The sequence below is a fragment of the Parus major genome, chromosome 15 (genome assembly GCF_001522545.3).
Source record: "Parus major isolate Abel chromosome 15, Parus_major1.1, whole genome shotgun sequence".
In the NCBI taxonomy this organism is placed as follows: domain Eukaryota; kingdom Metazoa; phylum Chordata; class Aves; order Passeriformes; family Paridae; genus Parus; species Parus major.
Genome location: NC_031784.1, coordinates 11114629 through 11142595, shown reverse-complemented (window position 1 = coordinate 11142595; position 27967 = coordinate 11114629). Strand labels below are relative to the sequence as shown.

Below are 27967 nucleotides of genomic sequence, written 5' to 3'. Positions count from 1 at the left end.
CGTGCGCGGGGCGGCCCCGCCCTCCCTCCCCTCCCTCAGGGCGGGGCTGCTCCGCACCTGAACCTCGGAACCGCGGGGTACCGGCATCAGGTAGGGAGGGAAGCACTCTGAGGTGTCGAGCCCAATCACTGACCCAACTCCACCGGGTCGTCTAGAATGTGGCCATGAACTGAGCGCCACGTTCAGTCTTTCCTTAAACACGTCCCGGCACGGTTACTCCATCACCTCCCAGGGCAGCACGTTCCGATGTCTGATAAACCTTTCTGTGGGGAAATTACTCTTCACGTTCAACCTGCACCTCCCCTGGCGCAGCTTGAGGCCGTTTTCTCTCATCCTGTCCCTTGTTCACGGGAGCAGACCCCGACCCCTCACGGCCGCAGCCTCTTGCCAGGGAGTTGTGGAGGGACATAAGGTCCCCCCCGAGCCTCCTTTTCTCCAGGCCGAACCCCCCCAGCTCCCTCAGCCGTTCCTCATCGCACTTGTGCTCCACACCCTTCCACCTTGCCCGTCTGAGGGCGGGAGGGCGACAACAGCCCAGGGCCCGCATCTGGGACTGGTAAAAAAAAATATGAATAAAAAATGAATATTTTAAGCTCTGGCACCAAGGGCACACAGTGCTGGAAACGTAAGTGGGGGGGAGGAAGGCTCTGGGTCTTCTAAACCTGTGCCTTACTGTCCAGATCTAGAATTGTAGCTTTTCATTCGAGTGAGAAGTAGATGTTTAAATGTGTGTAGTGGCTTAAATGGGCTAGAGTTTTCTTCACTGTGTTCAGCACAATCCCAAAATATAGCCCATACCAGCCACCTTGAAGAAAATCAACTCTACCCCAGCCAAAACCAGCACATTGTGGTAGGAAATAGCTTTGCCTTCTTAGGGTACAAGAGCTCATGTGCACGCACACAAGCTTTCAGAGTCTGAGCTCCCTTCAAACGCACTAAACTAAGCTCAGCTTTGTAGCCCATCACTGTACAGGATGTTTGACTTGTCATGAATAACCAGCAACTGAAGTTAATAACCCTAAATTGCAGCGTGGGTGCTTTGGTGGGAGGTATAAGCAGAGTTTGTATTTACAGGCACTGTCTGGGAAGTGCTATGAACACAGTAATGAAGAAAATGTGCTGATTTGACACATCCCTGAAAAAGTTTTCCTCTATTTAGGTTAAAGCTTCTCTCTCAACAGCAACTCAGCTGTTTTAACAAAAGAAACATTTCAGTGTAAGATTGAGTTGCATGTTCTCCCTTGAGGTACATTCCTTCCTAGAATTCATAGGAACAGAATTCACAGGAATACAGAATTTGTAGGTTGCAGACTGGTAAGGCAAGTATGATTTACAGTTCCCTCATTATCTTTGGTGAGGTTAAATTTTTAACATTATAAATCAAAGTAAATGATATCTCTGTGACGTCAGAATTCCCTGTAAAACTGGCAGGATGTATGCTGCCAGATACTGCAACATAGTTTTGATTTACGTGGTGGAAAAACTTCTGTGTCTTACAAAGTCAATTTCATTGAGACGTCCTTCCCTGTTCATTTCTCTGTCACTGTCCTTGCTCCTACCTGGTGGGATTCCCCTGGCAGGCAGCTGCACAGACACGGTGTACTCGTTTGACAATGAAATGCTCCTTTATGCTTAAGTAATAATCCTGATGTTTATTTTCCTACAGGATGACCAGTGTCATTCTGCCAGATTTTCTGCTCCATGACACCTTCAGCAAAATGTTGTCCTGTGTTTCTACCTTTGGATTGATTTTTAAGTTACCAGCTAAAAAGATGGCATTTCAGTAGCACTACTTATGTATTTAGGATGTGAAAAGTGACTGCATTTGTTTTGTACAACGTATTTCTCACAGTAGCCCACAAAGGGCTCAGCTTTCTGTTTTGCAGCAGGAAGCAGTCGCTCAGCTCAGTGAATTAATGAACAAGCTGCTAGCTGACAGTGCATATGCCTTGGATCTTGGTTCTGGAACTGAAAAGGTCACTGAAAAAAAATGCGTTAAATTGCAGTATTGTGTGCTGAAATGTGTGCAGAGTGGTTCAGCTGTCTGCTAGGAAAGCTCTCTCATTGTGGTTATGCTCTGGGTTCGACTGCCCCAGAGGATTACAGAATCTCCATAACTGGAGGCTTCTAACAAAGAGCAGACAAATGTCTCTCCGGGATCAGGCAGGGACGGCTGATCCTGCCTCACACTGACAGCTGTATCCCACAGGCCTCAGGGGAGCTGCTGCCCCAGGGCAGCCTGTCCAAGCCTCAGGGCTGTCTGGAAAATGGAAAGACACCTGCTCAGGTGAAGCAATTTGCACAGAACATCCCGTTGTTATTATGTTCTTTTTCATCCTGCTCCAGCCTTAGGTTTCATTTGCTCCCTCTCATTCCAGGTGCCGCGGGTGTGTGCCGGCTGCTTTGCTCAGGCCTTCGTGCCAGGCCAGCTCGAGCCCGGAGCAGCTCTGCTCACCTGAGGCCTTCAGTTGGGGAAAAGCACCCAGGAGGAGAGGCTGGGATGCTCCAGGCTGGCAGTCAGCAGAGATCTGGACACGGTAAGAGCTGGTTGTGGGTGCAGAGTGCCTGGTGCAGGACACAATCCCTTCCAGGCTTATCCAGGGGCTGCTGTTCCATGTGGTTGCACTTTAAGGGTTCACTTTCTGGTAGAGGGAGAACCATTTGGCAGAAGAATTCCACATCAATGCTATTGGAAAACGATTTTATATTATACAGCCACACCACTGGTCAGGAGTATTAGTAATAGTCATCGCGTTTCCCCTCCTTTGTCCAGTTCAGGGGTAAGCATGACACTCAGTGTAGTTTTAAACACTCCAGTCAGTTAGTTACATTTTATCTACTTCCAACCTTGCAATGGAGCCCTGTAACCGTTGTGATCCCCACTTAATGAAATGGGCTAGAGAGCTTTCAAGCAGGTATCTTTTTATTGTAGAAAGGTTTATATATTATATTAAATTTGGACTGTATTCAAACATAAATGTACTTTAATTACATTAATAATTTAAACAATATTTAAATAAAGCACCAAGTTAATTTTATTTAAATAACTGGTTCAGTTTCCACACTGATTCCTACAAAATCCCACTAATTTCATGCAGTGTTTGAAGGACTGGAGGCCAGAGCTGATTTCTTAGTAAATACTAACTACAGTGCAAGTGTTCTGCACACAAATGAAAAGTTGACAAAGCTTGAGATGGGCTGGGTTTTGAAACAGAACTACAAAAGGATTCATACAGATCTGAACATGGACTGGGTTGCTCAGCTATTTCTCTGTCTTCCATGTAAAGTATTTCCACACATTCAAGTTGTTTCAGCTTAGTTTTCTAAGCTCTAGATTTTAGGTGATACAGCTTTTGCCTTGTAAATCAAGAAGCAGCTTTTATTTTGAAACAGCAGTGTTAAATTCCATGCCCCCAGCAAACTCAGCTGAATGCAATTCACACATTCAGTGTAATGCAGGCCCACTTTTATCTAAATAAGACCAAAAGAACCTGAGGACATAGATACAGGAGATTTTATTTAACATTGTTTACAAAGAAAGGCTACAAATGCCTTAAGACATTTTTCCCCCAAATACAGTTCTTGGATCCCTTTTTCATACCACTTTTCTCAGAAAGTTTAAAAAAAAATAAAAAATCCAGAATGACAATTTTTCCCTTTCCCCTTCTCTTTGGGCCTAAACTGAGAGGTGTTTAGCAGTATGGTTCCACCACTTTTCCATATTAAATTACTGGGATTAGATTTTCTTTCCCAAAAACAGAGCACTATGAGATACTGAAGCACTAGCAACAGCAGGATAAATTGTCAGAAACTGACTCCCTAACATGGTAGTGTTTAAAATAATGCCAACTGTATTAGCTCTGATGAAACCCAAAATTATCCAAACAATAACAAGTTGTTTGTCTCCTACATCTGATAATTTAGGACTAATTATATAATTTAATTGTATTTATATTTAAATAAATAGTCTTAACTCCTTTCCTTGGAATTCTTCATGGATTATAAACACTTATAATACTAGAGATAAGAACGAACTACACCACTTACATAGGCAAGAGAAGGCTGAGTTGTTTATTTTTTGCTGGACAGACACAGACAGGACAACATTTCAGTGTCCTGCTCTGAGATCACTTCTAAATTCACCATTTCATTGTGATGCTTTTCAGTTAGCCCAACATAATAATACCTTACCCTCTTTTTGCTACCTTGGTAGTCACTTTTAGTACTTGTGAAACATTGGTCCCTGCATAGCTAAGTTTTATCCAGGATTCTGCAAGCTTTCTATGTGACTGTGAAACCTAAGACAAGACTTCTTTTAGGCTGTGAGAAGCAGTAAAGAAGGCAGGGAGTGGAAAAGGCTCTTGTGGAGAAATGACCTTTTGCTATAGCAGCTTTTACATTGCCATCTACTATATATGAAATAGGTTTTAGATACAGATGCGTTTTCAGCTATTTGTATAATCCCAAATTACCATTGTCCCTGTTTCTCTCAAAATGGGACTGAAATAGAGGAATTTTGAGCTATCCTAAATCAGCATTTGATCACTTGGTTGGGTGCAGTAAGAAGGAATTCACAACTGCCTCTGAGCCTCATCAAACTGCCCCAGGGGAGATGGGAGCACCCAAGCAGCAGCAGGGCCTCTGCTCTCTGGTGGGCTGGACCTGCTGTGACCCTCGCTTGGGGTCATGTTCAGGAAGCTGCTGGAGTCTCCTTGCAGGCAGGAAGCTGTTTTGTACACAAGCCTGCCCTTTTGTACATCCACAGGGATATAAAATGCGGTGTGGTGTAAATCATTCTGCAGACTACAGAAACAGTTCATCTGTAGAATGCCTCAGAACATCCTACCATGTGGGGGAAAGACCACAGCAGTTACAAAAGCAAAAGCTCTAGCACAAAATAAATTTTTCTGTATGCTAGTGAACCATTTTTGACAAGAGGATTTGAACATGATTGTGATTAAGACAAAGCAGTAGAGCAAACACTTCTGCTAGTTGGGCATTCTGTAATTATATTAATTCCTAAATATACTTGAACAGCTGTCAATAATAGAATTTTACTTAGCTCACAACACAGCCCTGAACTTCAGCAGTACCTGGTCCACTCAGCACAAGAAGACTGAAAATGTTTTAATTATCTCCAGGGCTCTGCTCTCTAGCTCTGCTACAAACTAAACTTCTCAGTGTGATAGTTGCTACAGTGCAGAAAGATGTGAAGTGGTTCTGTTGGCAAAGGAGGGGTCTGTCTTACTCTGAGGTGAAACATGGCAGCAGGAAAAAAATGATGCAAAAACCTCTGCATGTTTTGCAGTGGTCTCCAGCAATGTCACTGTAAGATGGTAACACAAAGAGAATCAACAGTAGAGGCAAACTAGGTAATTTAATAATTTAATAATTCTCATCAAGAGCATTTATTAATTTGCTTAACCCAAAAGGCATAAATCTAATTATATGGTCACGGACAGGAAAATCGAGACAACACGTACACTCAGGTTTGCTTTGGTCCTATTGCCCCAATTCTTCTGTCATTACAGTTGTTGTGGCATTTCATCCTTGCAACCTAAAACCAGACTTCTAGCTTAAACAATAGTCCAACTTTGTGGTTCTGGGAGCTTTTTACTTCCTTGTGGTGGTGGTTCACCTATGATAACATACCTGTGCTATAGCTGCTGCCTCAGGGGGAAATGGTAGAGAGCAAGTGGTAAGCTTTGCTTTCTTAGCACTGAACTGTGAATGTTCACGAGCAAGAAAGAGGAGTTGCAGCACATCAGAACTGTGAGGCTGCTGTAGATAAATTCCTGGCATTCCCGTATTCATGTTTATTTACTGGCAAGAGAGCCTTTGCTGAGTTATCTAGGGCATGAGCCACCTTCTGGAACTCAAAATGAGAACCTCATTCTAGTCCCAAACAATGTGATCTTGAGCAATTCCTAATTTTGCTTCCCTTTTCCACTTATGTTGGTTTTCCCTAAAGATGGTTAAGGAACAGACTATTAACCATAAGTGCTTCCTTTATAGCTTCTGTTGATTTTAAGGGCAATCCATGGATTTAATTCTATCCAATTAGAACGTTCATAGAACACACATGAACATTTGTTTCATCCTAGTTCACGATGGAGAATTGCTAATACTAGTCCAAGGCTCCAGTATCTCAGTTGTACAGGCCCTGTGTTAAAGGAAGGGAATGGTACCATGCTTATTTTTCTCTACTAGTAGTAGGACAATTTTAGCAAAGTCTACAAAGAAAAACATCGCTGGAGTAGAAATTTAAAAGGGCATAAACAAGTGACTATAAGAATTTGATTAATTTGATTGTATCTAGGAATTGCCCTTTCAGATTTTTCTTCTTCAAGGAACAAAATAAGAAAGCCCCCAAGTTTCCCCAAGGAACCCCCAAGTTCCTGCACAAATATTTTGGTCTTCTGTTATTTTAAGTCCCTGTCATCTTGAATTAAAGTAAAAAGGGGAAGTTTTTCTTAAAACATTTCCCATTTCATACTAAAATTTCCATAAGAAGAATGCCACATCTGATAAAGTTATCCCAATAGGTGATCAAGCACTGAAACAAAAGGATTACCTAGTGAGGAATTGGAGAAGGTTGGGGTTTTGCCATGAGACTTTAAACATTTTTAAAACCACACTGGTCAGTTTACATTTCATACACACTTGCAAGAATGGCACATTAAGGTAAATGAACACATTGTGATACCTTCCAGTGTTACACAGGTGACAAACTAATCTGGAGATCCACATCTGCCTTAAGGAACAGTCCATTTGTTTAAATAACTCATAGAAAACTAACAGAAACAACCATAAAACAGTTTTAAACAGGTAGAACTAATAAACTGTAAAAATCCTGCACCTCCCATAAATATCCTCTGTGGTTCCACCACCTCATGGCCAGCACCACAAGGGCCGGACAATTCCGCGTGCGTGCGATGACAGCCAGAGCCCAGGCACGCAGTGGGCACCGGCAAGGACAGGCACCACACTGCTGGATTTTGCCCTTAGCTGATACACTGAAAAATAGCAGCATTAAAATACAGCCTGAAATAGCTTAGCTACTACCTCAACTTGTTAAAAATGTGCAAGAATAAAGAACACCAGCAGCATTTGAGTGGATGTATTTAAATTTGGTTTCCAATACTTCCCTCCCATACAAAGCACACGCAAACACAAAGCTGACTCTGAGCTAGTAACTATTATTTCTTGTCCATCTTTGAAAACTTTTCCCTTCATTTGCTTAACTTCTTAAAATTTTACTTAAAAACTTATTCAGTGTTAAAAAAAAACCACAAGAATTTTAAGTAGTTTCTAAATGCCAGGAAAACTGATGCTTATTTCCCTCCTTAAACTGGAGAGACACAGACTATCCTAATCACTTGAATTTCCTTAGCTGAAAATTTAAACATTTCAGATTCCTGTTCCTGAAAGCAACATTTGTAGAAAAGTCTCTCCAATACATTAGAAACTGAAGGAGTAAAATCTCCAAGTGCACACATAAAGGGTAACTTTTTCCTAGTTTGCTCTTGTGTTGTTTATATTGTACCTTTTAACACAGAAAATTAAAAGAGTTCAGTTTTCTGACACAACTCACAAGGGAATGTATAAAAGGAGAAATCAGAAGGCCTTTTCTAAAGCCAAGTTTTGCATTTCCCTTTTTGTTTAAGGATGATAAGGCTTACTAAAAAATAAAAAAGTAAAAATAAACCCCAAAACACAAAAAAACCCCTCCAAACAAACAAAAAACCCCAACCAACATCCCTGGGGAAAAAACAACCAAAACATAAAAGCCTTTTGGAAATACTTAATTTCTAAAAACATAAGACTATTGGAAAAAAAAATTATTTGCAAAATTAAAGGAAACTCAAGAAATCAATTCTCGTATTTCAAATCAGTCCATGATTTCATCATCAGCAATATGATCCACTATCTTTTCCAGCCCAAAATTACCAGCTTTGGGGAAAACATATTCATACTTAACAGAAATAATTAATGGGTTAAGTTAAATTAACTTTTTTTCCCTGATCCACATGCCTGCATGTTAGATAACATTACATTAGAACTGAGCATTGTAATGAGAGACTGACAGCAACAACCTGTCACAGTAACCAAAGCAAAAGCAATTTTCTCATGGTTACATACTATAGATCTGTAATTTAATATTAAAATTAACTTCCTATATAAATAAAAATTAAAAACTTGGGCAAAAGTAAATTGGCACAGTCATTATGGTATTGCTTTCCAGTTTCAACACTGCAAGGAGCAGCCACAGATTCCAAACACCAAAGGAAAAGGCTATCACCAAGCACCAGGTGTAGCTTGGGTTTTTTCCCCTTTTCCCTGAAGTCATCAGCAGTGCTCCTGCCTCAGGGCCATCCCCCGAGTGGGAGCAGGCAGGAGTGCAAGGATTGCTGTAGAGCTGCTGGGGAAAAGGGAGAACAAATACAGAGAAACAAACACAGAGAATGCTTTACTGTTCTGCAGGACATGGCTCAAGTCAATGCTTTTTCAGGATTGTGACTTATTTTTACCTTCAAACAGGCAAAAAATGAAAATTAAAATTAAAAAAATCAAAATCTTAAGCCTTCAAGTTTCCTTGCCTTCATTCCCTCCCTCCCCCAAAAAGCACCTCCTACTACACACAGTTTTTTCTTTTTTGCGGGTTCAGAAGTTGGAATGTCATGGAAATACATACAAGAGAGAAGGAATTTCTAGTTGTACATTACATTACAAAGAGGTTTGCTCCCAGACCTAAGGAGGGAGGGATACTAAGCAATATTAAATTCCTATAAGAATCCTTACAAAGCATGCAAAATATTGATATACTCACAAAATTGAAATTTATATTTTTTTCCTTTCTGATTTCGCAACTTCACAGTACAATAATTTCTAATATTCTGCAGCAGTCAGAATTACAGTGACTACAAAATCATTTCCCTTTATTTTTCTCTATTTGCTTTAAATACTTCTTTGCTATTTTTTTTTGAGTTTGCAGATCACCCAGCAGAAAATGTGCAATTCAGCACAAGAGTTGCTGTCTGTGTCATATTTCCCTCCAAATGATGTTGACAACCTGACCCTACCAATCTTTCAAAATCTGTCCCTCCCTCCCCTTTTTGTGCCAATTCCTTCCCTTGTCTTCCAGCTGTACTTTTCTTCTTGCCAGGATGATGATGGACAGATGCCACTAAATGGATGCTGCATAGCTGGGTAGGAGTAGTGGGGGCTGGAATAGTTTAGGAAAATGGCATCACTCCCACCCCCAGGATGTTTGGCACATCTGCTTCAGAGCCAGAATGCCAGCTCTGGATACCAGCAATTAGATTCTGCAGTTTCAATTCCCTGGACAAATACTGCTGCCTTTTCCACCCCTGTAACTTCAACTGATTTAGGGAGGGAAATACAAAATTGGTGTTTGGCCAGATCTTTTGTTAGATGGAGTTCCACAGAAATTTCTCCACTGCTCCTAATTAAAACAGAGTTGGAATTTCTGGAGAATCCACAATGCATGCTACTTGCTAGATTGTCCATAAAGTACATTCTGGCATTTTTTCAGAGTGTTTGTATCTATCAGAAAAAGACTCTTGTAGAAACAATGTACAAAGCCTCCAAAAATTCAAGTATCACAAAAAAGATGTTCTGATAAAAGTCTGGAGTAAGCAGCCAGCCAAACTGAGAGCCATTGACTTTTTTTTTTTTTAAATCCACAAATTCTTCAGTTACTTTTGCAGAGATAATGTCTTTTCTTTGGAGTATTGGGAATTAATAGTCTTCCCAATTAATTTTTATTAAGTTTGGTGGGGTCTAAGGAATATAGAAATCCTTCCTGGATAATATTGCCCCTGCTTTTATAAGCAAACAAACAAAAGAATCACTGACTATTATCCTCCCTGCCTCTCTTTAATTTGCTGTATTTACTTACTTAATTTTGTTGAGTCTGTCTCAACCCAACAAAACCCATCAGAAGTGCAACATAGGCAAGAGCAGGGCATCTCCTTCCCTGGGGTGTACAAACATTTCTATGAGAAGGGCTGGGTAAGCCAAAAAGCCATACAAACCAAAAAAAAACCAACCAAACCTAGCTCCCAACCAGACAAAAGTTCTAGCTGTATGTAAAACATTTTGATTTAGAACCATATTCATATCAAGACTTGAATTTCTGTGGAGAGAATTTTAGATCCCTTCTCTTCTCCTTCCTCTTGCAAAGCAATGCTATTTTTTGTGGCCTCAAACAGTACTTGAAAAACAGCAGTTATTAAAGACACAGTTGTGATATATCCTTTAATGCCCCCTCTCCCAAAAAGGGGTGTCCTATCAAGTGGTCCAGTAGAAATCTTGAAGTTTCTTTATGATAAATTAAATCCATAAAATGAGGAATACCTTCTGTCACATTCCCAACAAGAATAATCACTGCACTCCCTGGTGCATTTGTCCAAGTGTCTATTGCTCCTTCTAGTGGAGACTCCGCACAGCTCCGTCTCCGGTCGGTTCTGGTTCTGCCAGCACAAGGGGGTTTTTTCTCCATTCTCTCCAGCTTGTGTCTGGTTAAACAGCAGAAGCATTGAGGGCTGGAATTCCCCAGCACAGGAACAGGCCAGTCCCAGGAAACACCACTCATCTTTTTCCCAGGGTGACAGTTATGCCAAAAGCAGTTTGTGTCCTGTTGGTACCACAGGCACCTACACCTCTGTGGAAAAGAGAATGCTTTGCCTCTTGCTGTCTGGGGTAGGGATAGTCTCTAGCTGCAGGAAGTACAGAAGAACTTGAACCTGGAAAGAGAAATTACAAGGTAATTTAATAAAGCCCTGTAAAAACTCATTCTCATCATGGCTATGTGAGAGCTGGTGATACAGCTCTCTCTGGGAAATCTAGCAGCTGTGTATTTAATACACTGTATAACAGCACTAGAAATAGTAGAACTTGCAGTGCTTCAGAGACACTCTATAAATTCCAGGTGGAATAATGGTGCTGGTGGTTCCAGCACAGAAAAAATTCAATCTAGAATTTGCCATTACACAACAGAGAAACCAGTCTGACTCAGTGACACAGGCTCTGTCACTGAGTGCTCCAGTCCTCTGCATAGCCTTCAAAGGCAGCAGTGGCTAAAGAATTTTGTTGTGTATCAGTGAAGGTGGTTTAAGTGCCAAGGAGCATTGTGGAAACACTGTTGATTCTTTTATCCCAGGCCAGCAGCATGGTGCTGGGACACAACTCCCCAAAAACTGTTCCCATGCACAAGCACACACAGACATTCCTTCATGAAAAAGGAGCTGTATTCATACAGATGCAAATGATCTGCGTGAAGGAACACTGTCCTACAGACAGGCTAAAATGCCTTTGGGAGGGTAAAAGTTGTTTTATGTTTATCCAAAAAATGACCATGAAAACCCAGTGGGGTCACTGAGCCAGGCATGCCACAGGACTGTGCTTTCTGAGAAAGTGTCTTCACAAGATGGAATGGCATATTCAAGATTTTACCTGGGACATGACTTCTAGTGACCAGCTGTCAGTCATTGTGATGGGCTGGGTTGGGTTAGCAGGGATTTTACTGTCCTTCTCTGAAGGTCTGAGCAGTGTTGGTCCAAAGACAGTGGCAAGATTATGCAGGGACATCTTGTTCACACTTTCCCTCTCAGCAACCCTGGGAGAAGAAACAAAGCACAAGGCAGACCTTCATAAATATCTGAGTTTTATGAAGGAGAAACTGAGGCACAAAGTTTAAAGTATTTGCCCAAGGGCAGAAAAGTCTGCAGCAGAAACACAATTAGAGCCCAGATTTCCTGGATCTTAATCCAGAATCTCCTAAGAAGATCTTTCATGTCTCCAGGGACAGTCTCTGGTATGTACAACATACTTATGCGAATTAACACACTGGGCAAGCATTAAGCCAGCTTATTGCATTAATGTCAAATGCATGGCAATACTTTTTCACAGTTACATCCATATTACAAAGGCATAGACAAAATCAGACAGACTTCACTACAAAAGGAACTGACAACTGCAGTTAGGCAAAGTGCTGGAATTAAAAAAATTGATCATACTGTATTTCAGACACCTTCTGAGACAGGGTCCCCTAGACCTTAACTATGGCCAAAGCCTCATGGTTCATACAAAAACCTTTCCTGGTCTTGGTATCCTGATGCAGGTGAAGTCTCAGTGACATTTCAGCAAGAATTTGCTTTTGTGATAGATAAGCCCTGACTCTTTTGTTACTCCTTTCCTCCAGTATCCAGTATCCAGAATCCTTTTTCAGTATGAGTGGGAATGGAATTCAGGATTTACTGCCTCACTAAATGAGTATGAGACAATAGTTATCTGATGAGCGTTCACAGCAGATCAGCAAATACTTCTTCATTTCTCTGATTCAGCAGGTATTTAAAGAAAAGGCTCCACTTTTCAAATAGCCCGGCTATTAAATTCTCAAGGAACCACATATTACCTTTTTAAATGGTCCAGAAGGAAAAGGAATGTCACAAGGTTGGGTTCTGGAAGTGATAGCAACAGATTCAACATACAGCTCTCCTTTGCAACAGGATCTGAAAGTGCTACAAGACAGAGAACAAGAGATCACCACAGGCAGGGAATTTGAATCTGACTGAGTCATGTCCCAGGGCAACCAGTATGGATGGTCCCAAAAGGAATGTGACTACATCTTCATAGGCTGGAAGGTCACAGTTGCACATCAATACCCCACAGCATCTCGTCCCTTTATTTCACAAATGCATTAAGAATCCTTTTCTCTTAAGCAGTTCAAGTGCTTTGAGGCTTTCAATCATTGATGTTTTTCTCTGCATCAAGATAAGATGAGGTACACATCCCCCTCCCCTCCAAAGGGGGCTTCCCTGAAGCCTGTCTGGGCAGTGATTGTACACAGCCCCAGCAGGCAGGCTGGCATTCTGGCCTGAACCTCTCCTTCAGAAACCTGGGCTTTTGCAGCTTGCAGAACAGCACGGCAAGCGCCCATATTGCACCATGTGGGAAGGCAATGTCATTCTGAGCTCCGTTCCACTCCCCTCACAGCTTGTCCAACACCATAAATATGGGTTTTATGATGCTTTAAGAGCAGCCTTCTACAGAAGAGTCTCCAGGGTTCCTTGTGCTGCACCTACCGATGCCTTCAGCGAAGTTGGGGTACAGTTCATCCGTGAAGAGCGGTTCCGGCAGCTCCCGGAAGTAGAGTTTGAGGGTGCCTGCAATGGCATTAACGTCCATCTCACTCATCATCACTGACACATCCTTGTTATCTGAAAGAGGGGAGAGTAGAGGAAGGGTAAAGGAACTGCTGGCCTTGCATTCCTTCTTTTCCTTGCTTTGGGTCTGTTTATCTTTTGTCTCTGCCCAAATAGCTGGGAGTTTTCCTGTTTACATTTCTCCAGATTAAATGAGCAACCTTCCAGCTGAGAAGCCCTGCACAAATGATTGCAAACACTTCATTGCTTTACATCAGGCCAGGGAACCTCACGCTCCCAGGGCTAGCTGTGCTGTGCCAGCGACCCCAGCCTCATCTGAACAAGCCCTACTTGTCTGTATTTATATGCATTTCAACTTTTATTACTGACAGCAGTTGTTATTCCAATTCCCTGCCCGTAACAGCTTAGAATAAGAGATTCTGAGATTCTCTAACTCCCTGTTGAGTGTAGCTAAGGCAATTCAGGGCTTATATTTCAGTTTTGTTACTATTAAGAACAACAAAACCATCCCCTCTCCCTAAACTAAACACCAACCAGCACTGGTTTCATAAAGCAGTCTAAGCAGGCATTTAACAGAATTTTAAAAAGTTGTTTTAACATTCTTTAAGGATTTCTATTAATTTGGGCACCTCGCAACAGTGAAGAAATTATGACTTCTGATTGCTGATGTTTCCCCCCAGAGAGGTGTCTACTATTTACAAAGATTTGGCAAGGCAGGTAAAGCCATTGTTTCATGTCTACTGGGAAGAATAAAAAAAGCATGGTTTGGTACAAGGATCCATCCTGTTCTATCTCCTGGGTTATATCAGTAAATAAAATATTCAGCCAGGGTTAAAATTATTTTCCTTGAGTGAGAATCTCTACATCTTAATGTTTGTTCAGCCACATAAGATTAAAAATAGCACAGCCACCTGACAGGGTGCTCAGGTGGGTTCTCACAGAGCAAAGGGAAAAATCAGACAAATACTTACTGACATCAAAGGCAGCTTTCAAAGCCTGGATGTCGGTTGCAACCCCAGAGACGCGGTAAATCCCCACCTCCTCCATCCCGCGCCGCTCGATCTCCTCCACGCACTGCCGCACAATGTACGGCACCTTCGACCTCTCTCTCCTGAAGAAAGCCAGACAGAAGAGCTCAGTTTAGCCCAGGCCCTCCATGCCTGTTCCCCAGCCAGCCAGGATGGCTACAAGCACCCCAACATTTCCTTGTGCAAACCTCTTCTGCAAAATGGAGTGGTAGGAATTCTGAGCAGGCAGTCAGGACTGAACTGAAAAACTCCTTTTAAAACTGGAGAGGGTTTTCTGACTGTCTCAGCCTGGCTCTGGCTGTTCTGCAGCTTCCCTGAGCATTTGAGCTCTTGGCCAGGTCCCAGTGCCCCTAGAGCCTGCAACTCAGCCCAGGTAAAGAGAGGATTCCCAAACAGCCCTTGGTTACATAGCAACTCTGTTGCTTTCAAACTGATAAAATTCCATGGGAAGGAAATTCCACACTTCCCAAACCGTACAACAGAACAAACAGGTTTCTGCTGGCAAATGATTCATGACAAAAGATCAGGGGTTAAAATAATACAATGGGATTCAAAGACCTTGAACATTTTTGATTATGGAAAGGAAACATCACTGTTCAGTGGCTCTGGAAATTTGTGACCATGTCAGCTAACTACAGAGAAGGCTAAGGCCAGGGGGATTTCTGGAATTCAGAGGAGTGATGGCAGTAAATGGCTTGTGTGCACATTAGCTTTTATCTCTGTAAAAAATGAAGCTCAAAGATTGTAAAGCATCTCCTGTCTGCAGCCACATCTTCACTCCTACACTAGTGGAGCAGCTTGGACTGCCAAACCCCTCATGGGGACACAGGCAGGTGCACCCCACTGGTCAGTTGTCTTCCTGAAACACAACAGGGAGAAATGTGACCCATCAGCTCACTTGGTGACAATGGCAATCTTGACCCCAAACACGCCGGTCTGCTTGCGGGACGGCATCCTTTTCAGGCTGAACTCCCGACTGGTGAACTTCACTGATAGCTTCACTTCCACCTGAGCCAAAGAGAACAGCTGTTACTTTTTAAACATTTTCTCCTTTTTGTTTTTTCATGCTGCAATGAAAAGCAAAGAAATAAAGCCCACAGGAGGTACAGAAGCAGAGCTAATTTCTGTTTGCCACACTTACCCCATTCATTGAGATGACTGTGCGCTGCCAATCTTTGTCCTGCAGTGCCTGTGGGTCCAGCTGGAAAACAGAAGTTACCCATGAGCTAGGAACAGACTTCAGAGAAACCAGCTAGCCTGGAAGGCTTCTGCAAGTGAGCAGAGCATGATCACTTTTACCTTGTTGTTTCTTTTCCATAGGATAACCCACACTCCAAAGTTTCCCTGGTTTCAGAGGAAACCAGGTTTTGAATACTGTGCAGTTCTCTAAACAGGGCTGATGGGGGTTCATACACATGGAAAACCCAGCAACACGAGAGCAGTGTCTGCTCAACTATAAAGGCAACCTCAGGGAGAACAACCATTGTTTGAATCTGCTGAGAAATCATGAAAAGTTATCCCTCAACCAGCCTATTCCTTTTAATTTCTATTTGAGCATAGAGGCAAGAAGAACATCAGGCCCTGCTATTGCAAGCACTCATTAAACACAAACAAGTTCCAATCTCTCATTTTCAGCTTTGCTTGATCTCAAGCGAACAGTGATGAGGCTGGGGAGAAGCTGGCTCAAGTGCTAGAACACCACCCAGCAGTTCCACTACTGCCTTGGGAGAGCCCAAACACATCTGAAGGCCTGAGGAGTGGCACTGAGCTCCAGGGAGGCTGGCAAGAGAGAGGAGGAGCTGTCTGCCCTGAGGCTTCATCAGCCACTGGCACCAGCCAAAGCAAAAATTCGGTGCCTCCTGAGACAGCTTTGTAACACTTGGCTCTTGAACACAGAGGCACAGTAAGAACAGGAAGAGGCAACTGCAGCAAACTCTGTTTTGGGTTTACTGCTGTCAGCAAACAGATAGTCATAACCAGAGCTGCTTTGCAGCACAGCTCCCCCCTCTCACAGAGCCCTGTGCAGGGCCAGAGAGCTCTGGCAGGGGAGGGAAATGCTGGAACAATGGCAGCTGCAGGAAATTCTGGGAAAGCTCAGACACGCTCATGGTTGCACTCAGATCATCAACAGAGCAGCCCAGTGCTGGTGACAACTACAGAGACAAGCCCACCCACGCCCTTCCCCACTCCCCAAAGAAAGGCAAGCAGCAGAGAGCAAAGTTCCTCCCTGCTTCCTCCCACTGCAGAGACCCCAGCAGCAACAGAACAAGTGAGGCCAACCTTATCCCTGCGCGCTCTGTTACGGACGTGAGCCCACAGCGGGATGCTGCCAGCACACACATGCTTCCCTGTCGAACTGGACCGGCTCCTGTAGGTGCAACGCCGGCAGAAACTCCTGAAGAGCCCTTGTAAGGAATTGTCAGTAAACAGCAGCTCCCACATTTTGGGATTGTGCAGAGGTCCAGGAGGCCAATGGGCAGCAGTGCTTGGCTTCAGTGCCTCAGCGACCCCAAACACAGGACTGCTCACCAAGGGGGTTCGCTTTTAACTCCGGCAGAACAGATCCGCCCCTGCCTGTGGGGCTGGCCAAGAGCCCTACGAGCTGGCCAAGAGCCCTACGAGCTGGCCAGTTTCTAGGCTGTTCTACCCTGCACTTCCGTGCTGGAAGTTTGACTTCTTTCAACAACTGAATTCTTTCCCAGAATCAAGAGGAAACCATTTCTGAAGTGTCTGGTTTCCTATGAGGAGCAACCATGCTAAGTATTCCTGAAAGCTTGATCTCCAGCTCTGAAGAGTCATCTGGTTAAGCTGCCAAAATGGCCCTGCTGATGGACACAGCCAATCCTCTTGCTGGGAACCAGTTTTCCATATGCTTTTAGAATGGAGTCACTGAGGGTATTATTTATAGCAGGGAGCTATATTATTTATAGCTTAAGACTAAAGGGGAAAGAAGGTTTGAATATTTGCCAAAAACTTTAAAGGAAGAGTCCAGCAGACTCCAGTTACAGTTTATTTAAGCTAACAGGTATTACTGGATATGTCTCAGTAATGACCAGGGAATTCCTGCCACTGCACAAAACAAAAGCAAGTAAATAGCTGTTGAAACATATGAGCCAAACACCATCCTGCTCTGCCTCAAGAGTGACTTTGACACTGCTGCAAAGGACAAGCAGAAGCAGAGTGCTGGAGCTGAGAACTCGCAAAGACTTTTCCTTGGTGATGCTGAGAGCTCACAGAGACTTTTCCTCACTGGATAACTGCTGGGGCTGAGCCAGGACTACGAATAAACCTCCATGTACCTGCTGCTGCCTCTTGCTCCCTTGTTTTTGAACTCCCTCCTACTGTTTGACTCCTGCTTGTACTGAATGGGACAGCCAGGGAGAACAGGCACCAGGGCTGGCTGATCCAGCCAACCCTGCATAAATCACTGGCAATAACAACAGCAATTAAGGGGAAAAACCCCAAACTCCTCCAAGGTGCTTTTTAAATAACAAAGCAAAATGATGGAAGCTATTAAAAGAGCAAAGCTTGAATAAACTCTCAGCAACACTGAGACAGGAAGATCAGGTCTAACAGTCTGGTAAGTCACAGTAGGACATAACAGAGTCAACAGGAAACCAAGAACTGTCACTGGGACTTCAATCAAGCTGCAGTCGTGGTCCCAAGTGATGACTGACCTACTGAGGCCAGGAAGAGCAACAGAGGGAAAGGGCAGCTGGAGCAGGCAAGGAGAGAGCACACTGAGGACAGTGAGCTAGCAAGAATGATGCTCCAGCACAGAGGACAAATGGGGCCATGCTGTCTTCTGGCCTAATTTGAAAATCAGTGACCTGAAAGAAGGGACACTGAGTAGAATAATGCAATCCACGGCCAGCACGGCAAAGGGAGGCAGCTCTGAGCAAGCTGTGCCAGCTCAAGCAGGGACTGTGCAACTGCTGTCTGCATTTGACAGTGGAATTTACTGCTCCTCTACACAGTTCCCCCAGACAGTTGCTTGGTTTGAGTGATCTGCCCCATCTCCATTGAAAGAGAGCCACTGAGTTGTTTCCATGCTCTGTGCAAATAGGACAGACCTGCTAAACCCTCACAGGCTGTATCACATGGGCACAGTCCCCACCAAAAGCTCATGCTGAACAGGGAAATACAAACCAACCATGCTGTCTGTTTGCTGCTCCCTCCAGTCCCCCTGTGGCCTTTGGTATTTGGAGTGGCAAGCAACAGCCCCAAATTCACTAATGAATCAAGCCAAAACCTCTCTGTGTCCTGCCCAAAACACAGGAGAACAAAGCAGCTCAGCACCACAGGGGTTTCTGAGTGCAGGTCTCTGGCCCTTGTAGCAGCTCAGCACTAAATTCAGACAGGGCACAGTGGGCAGGAAAGGCTGAGACTGCACAGCAGCATGGTGAGAACTTGGAAAAAGGCAAACTGGGGATGCTGCTCTGGCAAATGCAAGGCAGGCACTAGGACGGGTGTCTATGCTCTAGGGAACCACTACAGAGAGCGTGATGATGATTTCTTTTTTCCCAGAGAGAAAAGAAAGCATGCTAAGGGAGAGAAAAGCAAAGAAGCCTCAGTAGAAATGAAAGAGCATGGACTGCAGAACATTAAGGTTAGTGTGTTTTATATATTCACTCACATTACTTCTTCCCTTTATTACATTTCCCAGGCAACTTTACACTCCATCAATTTTGAATTGTAACTGATGTGACATACATGTTGTCAAAGTCTCACTGCTGCTGGGAACTCCCAGTCCTGCCATAACCCCATTCTTCTCACAGCTCCCCACTGACAGGTTAATCTTTCCCACCATCACCCTTTAGCCATGACCCACTGCCTTCTTCATTTCCCCCCCCTATTTTCATTGCTGGGACAATGTTCTGCTTCAGCAAACTGTTTAAACAAGCTTGAGTGAGTAAAAGGTTTCCAAGTTAACACTTGGGAGGTACAGCATGGGACAATCTGGTTTACACAGAAAACAACTTAATGCCTGAAATAGCCATGGGCACTGCTATGAGACATCCCAGATAATTAAGATAAGAGTGATTGTTTTGCAAGGCAACAGAGGAATGGTGCTGCTCCACAGAATGAGTGATCTAAGGTCACATCCTCCCTGATTTTCCAGCACTGCTGTGAGGGAGAAGGAAATATTTCGCTTGAGCTGATCATGCAGAAAAAGAAAACAACAAAGGAAATGGCATTTTTAGGAGGCACCAGTGGGAGGAGCTGGATCACAGAGTGAAGTATCACTTCACTCAAGCACTGTTCCCAAGGCTGGTCCTGCTGACAAATGTGCCCACTTAGGTACAGTCTCAGCACCAAACAAAAGGCTGCTACACTCCAAACATGGGCATGTGTCTGTCATGTGGAGTGCAAACTTCAAGGAGCCAAAGGGCCAGCCCAAGTGCCAAAGATGGACTGCAAGGTAGCAGCAGAAAGAAAAGCCCAGGGTTTTTCTCACAATGAGAGGGGCTTATGCCCACAGCTGAACTAAACCTCACATTTCCTCCCATCATGTGATGTCTATTCCGTTCTCTTTCAGTCTCCCAAGTAATTTCAGTCTCCCAGTGTACCCAGGAATAGTATTTCTCATGCCTGGGGTGCACCAGGAGCCCCAGCCATGTGTGCCAGACAGTTCAACGCTGCACACCCAGCACTGCTGTGCCCAGGTCTGCTGAGGACTTCACTTCTACATTTACAAGAGGTTCTCCCACACTAAAACCTCATGGCTTTATGTTTCAGAGATAAAAAAACTTGCAGACTGGCAGGAAAGAAGCAGCTCTTGCATCTGGCTATAAAGACAGGCAAATAAAACATTCCATAGGAAAAGAAAATATGAGCAATGGGAGCTATTAAAATTGCTGCCCATTCCTGGAAACTTGTGACTACATGAACCAATTTCCAGCCTTCCTTCCTTCACTGCCATAATGTAACGGAGAGATTTAATAAACATTTTTACAGCCAAAACAGTCCTCGTCTCCTTGATTGTCTTCATCACTGAGGCTCAGTATTTGGTGAGTCAGAATTCCCAGTAGTGGGAAGTTGCGTATTTACAATAATACATGGCTTAACAATACACTGCAATTTAGCCAACAGAGAAACCTCTCTGCTTTTATAAACATGAGGATGCAGGCACGACTCTTCACGTTCCCAGAGTTTTTAACTAGAGGGAATTTATGAAATAAGAATCCTCACCACCCAACTTCACAGACCTGGCCTTCAGACAGACAGACTTGGGCTGAATAATGACAGTGCAACAACAATCAGAAAGCTCAGGATAAACTACAGGTAAACAAAATTTGATATAAAAGCACCTAGGAGAACATTGCCAACTTTTAGTCACAGGCTGAAATCAGATTTTGTTTTTGCATTATTATGGTTTCTTAATAGAGAAATGATGTTTACTTCAAAAATAGAACTAAACCAAAATCAAAACTTTTAATAATTTTTATCAACCCAAAAATCTCACCAGACTGTCACACGACAATGAAATTGTGTTTGAAATTCATGATGGGACAGAAATCACTGAAAATTAAGAGGTTACTCTGGCAATTCATCAAGTTTCTTTGCAATAAATTGGAAAGGGGATTTACAGAAAGAAAGAGAACTTTTGAATATGCCAATACAACAGAATGCAACATTTGTACATTAATTAAAAACATTTTAATTGATTTTTTTAACCTTCCCACTAATTAGGTGTCTTTAAAAGAATCAAGAGGCAATTAACATTTAACTGCCATCAAAGAGTATTTTTGCTTAAAGCATAAAATATATTTACAGAATATATAATTTCTGTACATAAAAATGCCCATGGCTGTGAGAAGGAAAAAACTGCCAAAAATTGGAAAGATTTTGTTTGTTGGGTTTTTTTTAAGTATTTCTGTGTAAATATCTGTAGAATTTAGCAGGTCAGTGATTTCAGGGTTCTCTGTTATGTGCACACAAATCTCCAGGGCATTTCAGGGCTGAAAACTTGCTCTTTTGTAGTTGCTCAGCTCCGTGGAAAATAGCCTTTGTTAGCTGAAGGGACATAGGGATTTCTGGTCAGCTGAGACACACACACAGGAGATACCCTGTGCTGGCATTTATTGATCTGCACACGAGCTCCCTTCCAAATCCCACCATGCATTTGAGACAAAAGCTCTCCCTGAAAACAGGACAGAGGGAAAGAAGAGGCTTGATCAAAGTCATTCAGGCAATGAACCCCACCAAAGGTGGGATGTGATCCCACAGGCCACCCTCAGCCCAAGCTGCTTCTGCAATCCCACAAATGGCCTTGGCCTGCATGACCAGTGCCAGGGAAAGCTGTCATCCACAGGGAAATGGACAGCCAGGCCTAAATGGAGGGGAACTGGTGAGATCTTAAAACATGCCAGAAAGGAAAAGCTATCTGGGCAGGGTCTCTGTTCTGTTCAACAGCCACTCCAACACAAAGAATGTGCCTTCAGAGCAAGCATTTAAACACCCTCCTAAAGCTGTGGACAGACAGAGCAACAAACTGGAAGAAGATGGGGGACATATGTTCCCCATGTTTTCCTCCACACATGGCCTGATTTCTCCTACATCATCCAGCTTTAGTGCTCTATCACAGCAGCTCTCCAAGAGCAGCAGCCCTTTACAATCATCACCTCCCCCACTCTATTACACAACTGCCACACAAAGAGTCCCAGGCTGACTCTCAGCAATGGAAATGTTCCTCGGATGCTGCCTGCTGTCATGGATGCCACACTCTGGGCATGGCAGTCACTAGGACAGTCAGGCTGTCCCTGGGCCTGGCCAACACATCCATCAGCTTCCAGCACACACAGATGGCAGCCTTTCTGCACATGATTTACAGAGTAGAGAGGATGTTCTTGCATCCTCCTGTCACAAATGAAGCATCCTCACCAGTGCCCAGGGGCAGTGCAGTTCCTATACATTGTTGTGGAAGTTTTGAAGTTAATGGGTAAATGAGAGATCAAAATGAGCAGCTATTCCATAAGGGAATATGCTGGAGCAGGCACAGGGCACAAAGCTGCTGATTTCCTGCCTGTGAATAACACTGTGTACCTCACTATATGAGGGAAAAATCTTCAGTGCTGAGACAATCAGAAGGCAGAAAGAAACCTCTGTGGTGAACTCCAGGATTCAAAAGTCCTGTGATGTTTTGCAGTAAGGGTATCAGGAATGAGTTGAGCAGTCTTACCTGGATCTGTCCTTTCCCCATGATGCGATCTGTGCTCTCTCCATCCTCTTTGGTGAGCTTGGTTTTGTTGTAGCACTTTTCATAGCACAGAATCCGCAGTGTCTGTGAGCCCTCCAGCTCAATCTCAAACTCCTGCAGGGCACCAGGAAAGGAAAGAACAATTGGCATCACAACAGGACACCAGTCTCAGAATAATCAATATAGTCTCCTTAACGCTCATCAGAAGAACACTTAAGGACTGGCCAAAACCTCCTCCCTACCGGAACTGGTCTAGAAATAAGCTGAAAGTGTATTTTGTATCTATAAGGTGGTCAAATTGGAAACTAAGATGTTTCACATGAACACCAAGTTTCACATGTCTCAGCAAAGCATTATTCAAAGACACAAATTTGCTCACCTTCCTTGTAAGAAATTTTGCTCACCAGCAGGTCTGAGTTGGCTGTAAACAGGCAAAATGTCTATAGCTAATTCTCACCCTCTCAACAAACAAACAAAACCATCTCCTTCAAAATATTTTTACTTGCGTCTTTAAATGAATTATCAAGCATGCATCTGTTTAAAATACTGGACAAGACTCTTTGTTTAACTACTGCTCATCCAAGAGAAAATCTTCTGCAAGCCCTGACAGCCAAATGAACCTGGCAGAAAAGTGTTTCCTGAGAAGCAGCACATGCAGCACAAGCACTGAGTATGCAGCAACCTCTTCCATTGGCAGGTCTTCTTTCCATCATGCTCTGATGTTTGGCATGTGGAAGAAGTCACATCAAGAAAAATCAAACCTACCTCATTCCAGTTGGGCTCCGTGGTGTCTCTGTAAACTCTTGTTTTGGCCTTGTTCACAAAATACCCAAAAGAATCCACCTCTAACGTGCAGTACAAATCTGAGGAGGGGAGACAGGGACAAAAATGTTTAAAAAGTATCTAGAATCTCCTAACTTGCATTAATCACTTGTACAGGGTGCCTTCATTTCTATCATCTCTGTTTTAGTACCAGTAACACCATCCCATACATATGTTCCTTCATCAGCCCAGCTGTCCTCAAGAAGCTCTGTCACCTTTTTTGATCCTTCTATCAAGTAATTTCCCTGAATTTTAACACCACTTTCTTCCCAACAAAAATTCTAGATGTCACATAACACCTTCCATTCTTTCATTGAGAAACAAAATACAGCTGAAAGAATTCAGGGTAAGAGCTGACTTGTTCCTAGAGCAGCTGGGTAATCAGCAAACACTGGTTAAAACCTCAAACAGACTAGGCCTAACAATAAATGCTGTGTGCTGGACCCTTGATGGTGATCTTTTTGAGAGTTAAGAGTATGAACTTCCAGTTCCTGCAACTCACTTGAGCTTTGCTTGAATCCTGTGGCAGAGTGGACAATGACATTCAGGAATCCATAGAGACCTGGGGATTCATCATCTGCACAAAAGACACAAGAGATTTGTTACATTCACAGTGGAGCCAAGAGTGAGTGATGAGATTGATATAACACAGGTTAATGAGCAGAGGGTGAACTGTCCCAAAGGATGGCAGGAGCACGTAACAACCACTTCAGCCAGACAGGAGATTGTTCCACAGCTGGCACCTGTAATAGCTTCTGACACTAGGGGGCTTTTCCAGTGACAGTTCTAGGATCAGCAAGACAGCATGGAAGAAATTCTAAGGAGAAAAAGTAAATTACAGAGGCGAAGTCTACTCTGGTAGGGGAAGTAGTAATTTAGGATGGTCCCTGACACAATTTTGGCCAACTAGTGTTGTTCCAAAGGATTCTCAGACACAGCTCTAAGCTGTCCCAGGCTAGGACTCCACCAGGCACTCCAGTACCTTGCACAACAGCTGCATGCAAGGACGATTTAATAGTTGATTCATGTATACTGGAGGATGCCTGTAACCTGCAGCAAAAGGGAACAGTAAGCATAGTTCTAGGGGACAGCACAAAATCAGGCAGGGGAAGAGTTTCACTGCAGCTGCACCATGTGAAAGCAAAACCCTAAGGTCTTACCTTCCTTATTGATAGTGAGGGGAATGTTGTGGACTGTCTGAAGCTTCACACAGGAGTTTGTCAGCATCTGGAGCTCCACCGATGTGAGGGAGAAGCTTTTAAAGCCTGCCACAGAGATTGAAAGAGGGAGGAGTAAAAATTCCAAGGAGAGGCTGGATGCATGACCCCTCGTCCTGGGCACACAGGGGATATGCTCCCTGGGCCATGCTGAGCAGCAGCACTGAGGTGTTCAGGGCAATACTGCTGCTGCTGCTGCTGCAGCCCAGCTCTACTGGGGACATATTTAGTTATTCTTCCATGTAAAGTCTCAGGATGGTTCACATGAAATACAGGGGTTCTTAGTTCCTTGCAAGGCCAAGAACACCATGCCATAAAAGTAACTAAGTTTCTTTTGAATGGAGCCAGGAAAAAAGGGGAGGCTCTTCCCTCTCTGTGGAATTGCACTGAGCTCTGATCTCTCAGATAAATGGAAGAATCTCTACACACATTTACTTACTAAGTGCTCTCTCTGCACAATCCTCACCTCTGGCCACAGCAGTTCCCCAAACAGACTCAGACAGGAGACATCCATATTGCACTGTGGATTTCAATGCAGATCTCTGTTTTGGCAGGGAATCCTGTCCCACCTGATCCTCTGGAGCCCTGTTCTCTTAAGATCACTGTATTTGTACCAATGACAGCTAAAGAATACTCACATTTCTTCTGCTGCTCCCGGATATTCTCCCTCCACTCTGCTCTTTCATAGTCTGATGAAATGAGGAATGTGTAACTCTACCAGGAACACAGAAGAAAATCGGGTATGCATTAGTTTGATGCACCACTGAGGCCAGGGCCTGCCTGCTCCCACCCTCCCCCAGTGCAAACTGCAGGACAGACTGTTCTTCTGGCACTCCTGCCACTCATCTCTGTCAAGACAGGCTGGACTCTGGCAACATGCTCATGTACCAACAGGGACAGTGAGAGCTCACAGAGCCCCACCCTGCCAAGGGCAGCTGTGGCCCTGCAGCAGCTCCCATGGCAGCTTATGCTATTCCTCACAACAGGAATTCAGCTGCACCAGGAATGCCAAAAGCCTTCAGCACAGGCCTAGACACTGATGAAGGAGTGACAGTGAGGCAGCAGTGACCAGCTCATGGATTTTCACTGAGCAGTAACACAGTCCTGTGAGACCCCCTTGCCATGTGCATGGAAAGGCCACAGGGAGAGGTTACAGCACTGCCAGGGCAGGGAATACCCCTGGCACAGGATGACCGTGTCAGGAGCAGCTGCAGCCTTGAGGACACTGCCCAGAGTGTGCCAAGCCTTGAAGCCACAGGGCAGTGTAGGAGGAAGCTGCTGCAGAGCTGGATCTCTGCTGAAGGGCTGTTCCTATTTCTCCACCAGGACTGGTGATGAGACACGGGATTCATTTCTGTGGTTATTTCTTAAATGCCAGTCTTGTACACAAATTAGTCACAGCCTTATGGGATGTCATCATAACCTTTGGCACAGCAAGAGCGAGGTGTCTGCTGCTTGGGAAGTGCTCTGAGGACACACAGTAGAGGCCACAAAGCCCTCCCTGTGCAGGAGCACATGCAGTCACAGACACAAGTCACCACGATCTCTGGCCTGAGGGTGACAGGGGTGCTCTCACCTTGCCGTTGCGATTGTGTACCCGGAAGGCCATGTTGGGAGACATCAGCAGTAGGAGGGATTCCTGCTCCGAGAGCTTCTTTTTCAACCTCTCAATCACCTTGCTGCCTTTATTGGCCCTCTGAAGATTGTGGGAGAGAGAGAGACAAAGGACATGTGTTATTCTCCAAATCCAGCCCCGTTTATGCTAACTGCTAGTTTGAAATCCACAGTCTCTACCCTGTGAGTAGGTAAATGGCCCCAGAGCAGAAGAAATGCTGTCAATAGGATCCACAGGACTCCCACCTGCTCAGAAAGGCGGTATTTGCAGAATCTCTACACTTGGACTGGGCTCTGTTCCCCAATTCCAGCTGTCGCAGCTGAAGTGCAGAGGTGTGTGGCCACTGTCCCAGCTGTACCCTGTATTTTCTGTTCCAGAGGCTGCAGTAGCATCATATCACTGGGCAGCCATAGCACTGCCAGGTCCTGCAAGTGTCCTTAACTAAGGAGACTTTAAGGAACTTCTGTAGAAGCTGCCCAGAACTCTCCTGCTCACCACCCACTGATCCATTTTCATCAGAGCTCGGCTAAAAATATGTTTTTTTCCTGGATAAAATCCAATTCCAAACCCAGCCATGTGTATTGTTTAGCACTGATGCACCAAAGCACTCATCTTAGACACCTGCAGCTGGTGAGTAAAAGGCTTCCACAAAGTGTTCTTCCTAATACCTTACTTTTTCCAGGAAGCCCTCTTTGAAAGCCAGCCAGGGCTGAGAGGCAGAAGCATGTTCTTTGGAAATGTGGGGAATAACCTTCCCACAGCATGATCAATGTTATTCATATCCTGCTCTACACACCACCAGTATTCATACTCTCATTTCTCTTTCAGGTTTGGGATCTAACAGATCTCAGAAAATATATCTTGCAAGCAAAAAGAAGCCTGGGCCAGAGACACTGTGTCCATGTCTGACTGTCCACTCAGCATAATTGCTGATTCTACACATTTGCTGCTGCTTTGACGTCAGTGAAGTAGGAAAAAGCTTCAAAGACGTAACTGAGCCTGCTAAAATTCAAGAGTATATGACTCCTGACCAAAATCACTGTCAGGATCATAATTTAACAGCCAGAATTTGGCAAATAACACTCCCAGTCCTTCTCATGTCTGCAGCATAAGATCCCAGCCCTCCACATGGATGCTCATAGGTGGTTTTGCTGAGTAGAGGAGCTGCTGGGTACAGCCACAGGGTCTTTTTGTCTCCTCCCAGGGCAGCATCACCCAGGCTGTGCACTCGGATGAGGAAAGCACCTGGCTATCACAAGCCCCTGCTGAAGAGTCTGTTGCAGCCTGGCTCCCCACACTGTGCAGCCCTGGGAGAGCTGCCACCAGCACCTCATCTGAGCACAGACCCTGTGTCTGCATTGCCACAGAGTGCTCAACTCCTTTACCTTTTCCCGCTGGATGTCATTCTTGATCTGGGATATCTTGATCTTCATGGCATCCAGCTCCTCATCAGGTACCAGTGGGATATTGGGCACTGCCTCAGACTCATCCACCATTTGGAAACTGAGGTCAGTGAGCGGGATGTACCACTTGCAGTCATATTGTTGGCTTTTTCTGAAAGGCAGTAGGTCCAAACCTTTTACTACTACTGGTGTTTGGTGTCCTTCCCACAATTCTTCCCCGCTATAGTGCAGAAGATGAAGATACCAGCCCAACTTTACTGTGATTCCCATGTGGAAAAAGTCTGGCAACAGGCTGCTTTTCAGCAAGACAGCCTAGCAGGGCCAGTAGCTGGTACTGCACATAAAAAAGCCATTAATTTTGTAATCTAGTTATTTTCATCCTAAGAAACCACATCCATCTCCTGCAGAGAATTTTGGTCCCATGTGCTCTCTCTTTGAAGCCTCTGGTGTGGCAAAGTTCTAAAGCTGTGTCACACCTGTGACCTGGTGGCC

At 44.2% G+C, this 27967-nt stretch overlaps 1 protein-coding gene and 1 long non-coding RNA gene across 5 annotated transcripts in view; one reads left to right on the top strand and one right to left on the bottom strand.

Annotated features, from left to right (window-relative positions):
* Window positions 1-4: 4 nt before the first annotated feature.
* On the top strand, window positions 5-27464 carry LOC107211691. 2 transcript variants are annotated; one of them, XR_004499518.1, is made up of 4 exons: window positions 5-90; window positions 2379-2537; window positions 18746-18827; window positions 26901-27464. It is a non-coding gene; the product is annotated as an uncharacterized LOC107211691 (long non-coding RNA). The 2 variants fall into 2 exon arrangements; XR_001524270.1 differs by lacking the exon at window positions 26901-27464 and adding an exon at window positions 19758-20184.
* Window positions 3497-27967, bottom strand: part of BCR (BCR activator of RhoGEF and GTPase) — a 97769-nt gene continuing 73298 nt past the window's right edge. For all 3 annotated transcript variants that reach the window (XM_015644036.3, XM_015644034.1, XM_015644037.3), the window contains 14 exons: window positions 27458-27626; window positions 26034-26153; window positions 25096-25171; window positions 24401-24505; window positions 23743-23817; window positions 23184-23281; window positions 22401-22532; window positions 15360-15419; window positions 15117-15226; window positions 14162-14301; window positions 13110-13244; window positions 12440-12545; window positions 11479-11641; window positions 3497-10769 (listed from right to left, as the gene is read on the bottom strand). In XM_015644036.3, coding sequence (XP_015499522.1) covers window positions 10680-10769; window positions 11479-11641; window positions 12440-12545; window positions 13110-13244; window positions 14162-14301; window positions 15117-15226; window positions 15360-15419; window positions 22401-22532; window positions 23184-23281; window positions 23743-23817; window positions 24401-24505; window positions 25096-25171; window positions 26034-26153; window positions 27458-27626 — 1579 coding nt within the window. In that variant the 3' untranslated portion in view covers window positions 3497-10679. The remainder of the gene's footprint in view (window positions 10770-11478; window positions 11642-12439; window positions 12546-13109; window positions 13245-14161; window positions 14302-15116; window positions 15227-15359; window positions 15420-22400; window positions 22533-23183; window positions 23282-23742; window positions 23818-24400; window positions 24506-25095; window positions 25172-26033; window positions 26154-27457; window positions 27627-27967) is intronic.